Genomic DNA, 7,412 nt, shown 5'->3' with positions numbered 1-7,412 from the left:
CACTTCTCACTTCTACGTGTCCGTCCTCTGCACTTCACTTTCGTCTCACGTTGCCTCGTCCTCCTCCGTTGTTCTTTGTGGCGCCGTCGCGGCGTTTTGTGCCTTGTGTTTCTGGATTGAACTGGCTGATTGTTTTGCCAGGCCTGGGCACAGACCTGAGCACCACGACGCAGTCTGGTGAGCTGCCCCCCAAAGAGCACGAGAGGGACCGAGGGAGGACCAAAGACCGACGCCACCACCACCACCACCACCACCACGGCTCCTTTGACAAAGACCGATACCACGACTACCCCCACAGACACGCCCACGACCGCCACTGGTCCCGGTCGCCCAGCGAAGGCCCCGAGGGGCGGGGCCACAGACAGGTGCGACTCTCACGGTTTTATTTATTCACATTCTAATTTTGAAATAGAAATATAATTATACTTACTAACGAGAAGCAGCATAAACTTTAGTGAGGCCCGTTCTTCCCCACTCTGAGTCCGAGCAGGATTTTATTTTTATTATTTTGCTCGCGAGAAACGGTTGAAAACGTTCCGTCAGTTAAACTTTGGCTCATTCAAATTAACTGGAGTTCGCAAATAAAGTTTTATAATGTTAATTTTTCTAAAGACCAGAGGTGTAGTGGGTGATTTTATCTCTCCCGACGTGAGATTTAAAAAAACAAAAAACAAATATAAAACTTAAATGTCAAACCAAAGCTACTGGCAATGATGAACTGAACCAGAACTGAACCAGAACTGAACCAGAACTGAACCAGAACTGAACCAGGACTGAGTGTCGGGCCCGGAGGTGCACCCGTCTTGAGTCAGGTGATGGCAGGAGAAAAGACGGGTGCAGAGCTCCACGCCCTGCTCCACGGGCTCAGGGTTCTCCCTCTCTCTCTCAAATCCAAGATTAGTCCGGGTTTAGTCCTGCTTAAGACCTGGTTTAGACCTGGTTTAGACCTGGTTTAGTCCTGGTTTAGTCCTGGTTTAGTCCTGGTTTAGTCCTGATCTCGTCCTAGTTTAGTCTTGGTTTAGTCCTGGTTTATGTGTTCTGTACTTTATGTTCTGTTGATGATTATAAACAGAGTTAATGTTAATAAAATGATTTTGCATCATTTTGAGTTAAAAAAACCAAACAAAACAAAAAAAACATAAAATATCACAGATTTATGACGTCACAAATTGCAAACGCCACTAAAAAAAATCCCCACTACACCACTGATCAAAACACTGATCAAAACACTGATCAAAACACTGATCAAAACACTGATCAAAACACTGATCAAAATGGTAAAATCTGATCACAAACGAAATCCGCTGATCATGTAAATGTAAACACAAGTGACGGGATTTTATTGAACTTAAAGTAAATAAATGTTAAGAATAATATGAACAGACGTCGTTGTGTAGACGTGCGTGAACGTGTGCAAGTAGAGTTTAGAGTTTAAAGTTTAGAGTTTAGAGTTTAGAGTTTGCGTGACTCAGAGTGGGGACTGGGCCTGTGTTGTGTGTCGGCCCCTGTGAGGCTGTTTAATGACTGATTTCATTCTCTTTTGTCCACTTTATGCTTGTGTGTTGTGTTGTGTGTTGTGTGTCGCGTGTCGTGTGTGTCGCGTGTCGTGTGTCGGGTGTCGTGTGTGTGACGGCGCTGCGTGTGCTTCTCGTCTGATTCTTTGCCTCGTGCTCGATGCTTCGTGCTGGTGCTGTGCCGTTTGATTTTCCTTGTTTACATTTTGCTGTAGGGCAGTAGTTCCGTGAGCGGCAGCCCCGTCCCGTCCACGTCCGGGACCAGCACGCCGCGCCGGGGGCGGAGACAGCTGCCCCAGACGCCCGCCGTGCCCCGCCCCCACGTCACCTACTCCCCCGCCGTGAGGAAACCCGGCTACGGCCCCCCGCCTCCCGGACGCCTCCGCTCGCCCTCCCCCGTCATTTCTCCCCCCGGACCACGACCGCGCCTACCACCACAGGCCCCCCTCCCGCCACGCCTCCCCCCACCGCGGCGGCTCCTCGTCCAGGCACGGCTCCCCGCGCTCGCCGCACCGCGGGCGCTGGAGCGGCCCCCCGCCGGGCGACAGTCTGGAGGGAGACGGGTTTTACGAGCACGATTACGAGCCGCCCGCGTACGAACAGAGCCTGTCCCACGGGAACCCCCACCCCGCTCCCCAAGGACCTCGCGCCACGGCCCCCCCCCTCCCCCCACACGCGGAGGGTCCCCAACGGGTACCGCTCGTCCTCGCCGTCCCCGCACCGGCGCGGGCCCCCGGGAGCCCCCCCGCACCACCGCCCCCACCCCAGAGGCCCGAGGAAGGGCCTCCACGAACCTTACAGCGAAACAGACGAGGACGACTGGTGCTGACCCTGGAGGAACGCTAACGTGCTAACGTGCTAACGTGCGAGACGGCCACGCCCCCTTTTACGTTTGACTCTGTGGAGGGGGGGGGGGGGGGGGGGGGGGGGGGGGGGGGGCGGGGGCCGCGGTGCTGCCACAAGCCTTTTAAAAAGACTTCAATCAGTGAAACGCAGCACATGAAGGTACAAGGGCACGTCCTGGGTCAGAACTACAGTTCCCAGAGTCCTCTGCTCTCGGTGCGGCACAGACAGGGCACGACGGCCGCCGCCGCCGCCGCCGCGCTGACAGAGCGATTGATTCAAGTGTTGCTGCAAAGATTGAAATAGAATTTAGAAAAATAATTTCTCAAAAGCCAGGACTCCTCTTTCTCTTAACGCCAAGCTATGCCTCCGAAAATCAAACTTGAACAATGAAGTGAAACTTTGACGTGAAAAAAAGGGAGAAAAACCACTTTATCTTTTCCTTTTCCAAAAGAGACTGAACCAGGAAGCTCCGCCTACTACTGCAAAAACCAGCCAATCACAGCGCTGGCCGATATTCGATGAGTTTTATCATCTCTGTTTACTGTTAAAGACTTTTAATGTGACAGCGCTGTGGTGACATCACTTCCTGTCTGTGGCAGGAGGAGGGCGGCGAGGGCGTCGATCAAAAGGGCTGCACGATAAACGAAAATGTGATATGCGGTTACCATGGCAACTGACGATGCTAAAATAGTTTTGCTTGAGGGAAAGTTTCGTATTAAGACTTGCACTGGCCAAACTGTTCTCACTAACAGCTTTTACTAATTTTCAGTGATCTGAACTCTGATTGGTCGATCGCTTTGGGGTAAAAAAAAAAAAAACTAAAACAAAAAAAAAGGGAAAAAAAACACATGGAATGCCATAACTTCTTTGATACTCGAGGACTGCGGTTTGTTGATTTTGCAGTTCGTTCAAACATCGAGCAGCCCGAACTCCTCCGCCACTCAACCCCAGCACACGTGGAGTGGTCACCTGACAGGAAGTGACATCACGAGGCTGGACGGGGCGGAGGCGAACGGGGGGGAAAAGATGATTTCTCTTCACGATTTCTTGTATTACTTCTTGTTCTTATGGGGACATCCGGAGCTTGGTTCTTCTGTTGCATTCGCTCAGCCTCCTTTCGATCTTTTTCCGAGTCCAAAAATCGATGGAATCCTGCATGATTGATTAAATACATATTTGAGAGGAGGGTTTCTGCTGTGGGTGGGACCTGGGGCTTTCTTTAATAGGAAATGTTTACGTTTTTTAACACGGCTCGTCCTTCGCTCGATCTCTCTCCAGCGTCAGACGTCGTCCTCTGAGTCGCGCGCCGAAGCAAAATCGGCGACTTCAATCACCGAACACTGGCGTCGGTGAACGATATTTGAGCAAACTGACACCGGGTAAAGTTCCAACGAGCGTCTACGAAACCGCGAAACCGGTATCCGACCGAGATCCGTTGCTTTAAATCCTCGCGTCACTGCCTGTCCGTCACATGTGCCATTTAACGGTTGCCAAATATTTGTAGCAAAAAAAAAAAAAAAACACGTTCGCGGAAATCACACGAAACGAAGTCTGTCCTTTTGTTTACGTTAAGTTGCCAAATGAAGACGCCGGTTGCCATTTGCAGCACGAGACGACGATCTGACGTGTTCAGAAAAAACGAGAGACTCAAACCGACGTCTCAGACCCACGAGCTGTCGACAAACGGCGGCCTTTTTGTTTTAAAGAGGGGGTATTATGCTTTTTCAAAACTTTCTAACGTCGATCCCTCCTCAAAAACCTGCCTGGAGAGGTTTCAGAGTCATCCATGCATGTTTGAGTCATCTAGCGATCTCTCCTGAGCCCTATTCAAACCCTGCTGTACGAGGCTCCGCCCACAAGCCCAAATGCTCCCACACGACAATTGTCTTAAAATTTCCAAAACCTTGATACAAAAAAGTGCACTCTAATGTAAAAATATGATGTGCAGGAGTTTCATTATTGTGAAAGCGCTCTGAAGGGGGAGTGACTCAGCGTGGGGAGCAAAGGGAAGGGAAACCTTTTAAAGAGGGGCTATTATTTTACTTTCTAACATGTTCTAACATCGTTTTCTCATCAAAAACCTGCCTGGAGAGGTTTCAGAGTCATCCACGCATGTTTGAGTAATCTAGAGATCTCTCCCAAGCCCTGTTCGAACCCTGCTGTACGAGGCTCCGCCCACAAGCCTACGTCAGGATAATTCTCCATAAATACACAAAAACGTGACACAAAACTGTTCACTATGACTCGACAAACCTGATGTTTGTGCAGGAGGTTCATTCGAGGGATCAGGGTCCCGCTTTTTCACTGACAAAATTTCTAAACTTTTCCGTGACTTTTCATGAATTTTCCATGACTTTACGGCTCCTGCATGTGTAGAACTGATCAGACTTTTAAGTCTAAATCTGAAACATTAAATCTTTCCACTCACCTTATGGTTTGGGATTATAGTTTTTGAACATTCTAAATCCTGTCAGTGCTTTTACTGTCGTCTCTTTTAAACTAAAAACTCAGACGTTCATAAATAATCAGAACAAACTCATGAGAACTGAACCCTTTAACGCCTTAATTTATGTAGAGCAGGAGTGTCCAAACTTTTTTCATCAAGGGCCACATCTCTAAACACAGACGAAGCAGAGGGACGATCGAGGCTGTAGACTGATGCTCAATACAGTGAATAATTGAAATATGTGCAGGTTTAAACACGTTAGAATGAGCCTCAGTCTTTATTCACGCCAAGATCCTTAAAACCACAAACTAAATATTATTAAATATGAGCTTTACCAAGGTAGATTTTCAAAAAAAACTTGCTGCAAAAAGTAAATTTTTAATTGATGTAAAGTAATTTGGATCAAGTCCTCTGGAAGATGAAGATGGAAAAAATTTGTCCAAGGGCCGCATTTGGCCCACAGGCCGTACTTTGGACATGCCTGATGTAGATGTATATAAAAATAAAGTTTTGTGTTGTGATTTTGCCTTTAAGTAAATGGTAAATTAAGTTGAGATGATTAATTTGACTCAACTAGAAACAAGTGTTTGCCAAAAGTTCCTAGGAAGTCTTTTCATGAACCGTGACCGAGCGAGTGTTTGTATCTCGACTGTTTCTCGTTTGTCTCTGGTTTGTTTTCACGAACCCAGAGAATCAGAAGGAGCGAGTCACAGTGACACAGTGTCCAATCAGGACGAGACTCCAGCTCCTACATCAGAGTATCAGAGTTTTCAGGAGTCCACACGGTGCCGGATCAGATCTGTACGAACATGGAGCTGGAGGCACCAGATCGTTCAGACTCTGGAGTCAGATTAAAAAAAACAAAAAAACACAAATACGTATTTTTGTGGGTGGAGCCTCAGTTATAGTAACGGGAGTAAATGTAATTCGTGACTTTCCGTTCTTGGGAAGAGAAGTTGAAAAAGCGTCAAAAATGAATCTAAAACATGTGAATACGTTGTTTTTGGTGAATCCGGCTTTTTCAAAACGATAAAAGCAACACGCTGATGTAAAGAGGCGACGTGTTTCGGCAAAAACCCCACAGAAGTCACGTCCCTCGTCTTTAACGCCCCGTAAAAGTATAATACTCCCTCCAACTTTGAACACGTGAAGCTGACGCAGAGAGAGACGAGTGAACGGCGAGCGATTTTTGCTTTTTCCACTCTTGGTTTCTTCTTGTTAATGATAGTCTTATGATACTGATAGCCGTGTGCAAAACGACGATGTTGACCTTGAGTGATAGACCTGCTATTGTAGACTTGTGTCATGTTACCTGGAGTATGCTAACGTCCATATTTGTTTACACGCGTTCTGTTCGGGCTCCCCTCCCGAGGCCTTCTTACCGTTTCAGGAACACCGCCAGCGTGTGTCGCCGGCGCCGTGCGTTGTAGCATGGCGCCGCCCCGGACGCTCCGCAAAGGCAAAGGCTGCTGGGAGGCCGGAGGTCAGGGGAGAGAGAGGGAACCGACCCAAAGAGCACGGCCAGGGCTAAAAAAAAAACAACAAAAACACAAAAAACAAAACAAAACACCACCCACCCGGAGCGAATGTGCCAGAGCGATGTGCGTCCTGCATCCAAACCAAGTCGAGAGCGCCACCTGCAGGCCAAAAAACACCCCCCGTGTACAAATGAGGATGTTCCCCCTGGAGCTGGGCAGCACAGTCGCGGTGGTGCAGTGTTGGTGTCCGTCCGTACTTTTCAGTGGTGATGTTTTACCTTCTGTTGCCACCAGAGGGCAGTTTTGAGCACAGTTTGTTCCCATCATGCCTTTCCCCCCTTTTGACGAGGCCACGGCCACGTCCAGGCTGCACAGGACGCTTCAATATCTGAATTCAACAGTTTTTATCGACCAAAAAACAGACAAAAAGACGAAGATACACATTTATTTAATTACAACAAGTTTATTTTACAATTTACTCAAACTGAACCTGTATTTTGTGTCACTGCGCTGCAGACGGAGGAGGTGGAGCATCTGAAAATTGTGCTCAGGATTAATGTTACTTCAAAATTACGGTGACCAGGCGTTCGTATTTACACGGGACAGTCACCTGTGTCCACTGATTTGTACCAGTTTTATACAAGAAATGTCCCAATTTTTTGACCAATTTGATCCCTGCCAACAGTAAAGAGGCGTGAATTGTTGTTTGTTTTGGTAAAATACAGAAAAGCTGCTTAAAAATGACAAAAACACAAAGAAAATGTGACTTTACTGACTCATGTTCGTCATAAACGGGTCACTCGTTTAACAATTTTATTATCACCAAACACCAAAAAAACGTGAGTCTCCCAGTTTTTGATTCTGAAAATCTGGTCACTGTATTTAAAATCGTATCACTCAAGAAGTACTAAGTATACAAAGTACTAGGTATAAAGTACAAAGGGAATTACTCAATAAAAAGTATTTGGGAAAGTATTACTCAAGTAAAAGTAATTTGAAGTGAATGTATTGTGTTGAGACGTTCCTATTTCTCCAGAACAGTCCCACTTTTGAGCCTGTATTTTTGACCAATCTGATCCTGCCAACAGTAAAGAGAGACATGAATTGTTGTTTGTTTTGGTCAAATAT

The 7,412-nt window shown here is 47.2% G+C and overlaps 1 protein-coding gene across 1 annotated transcript in view; it reads left to right on the top strand.

Moving 5' to 3' along the window:
• cacna1ab (calcium channel, voltage-dependent, P/Q type, alpha 1A subunit, b) overlaps window positions 1-2,343 on the top strand; it is a 178,784-nt gene extending 176,441 nt beyond the window's left edge. The window contains 4 exon segments of the mRNA XM_055158395.1: window positions 142-365; window positions 1,730-1,911; window positions 1,913-2,161; window positions 2,163-2,343. Coding sequence (XP_055014370.1) covers window positions 142-365; window positions 1,730-1,911; window positions 1,913-2,161; window positions 2,163-2,343 — 836 coding nt within the window.
• Window positions 2,344-7,412: the final 5,069 nt, after the last annotated feature.

This window comes from Boleophthalmus pectinirostris, unplaced genomic scaffold (genome assembly GCF_026225935.1).
Source record: "Boleophthalmus pectinirostris isolate CB_2022bp ecotype Guang Dong unplaced genomic scaffold, ASM2622593v1 HiC_scaffold_22, whole genome shotgun sequence".
Lineage (NCBI taxonomy): Eukaryota > Metazoa > Chordata > Actinopteri > Gobiiformes > Gobiidae > Boleophthalmus > Boleophthalmus pectinirostris.
Note: the sequence above shows the minus strand (reverse complement) of the source record. Positions and strands in the feature narration are given on the sequence as shown.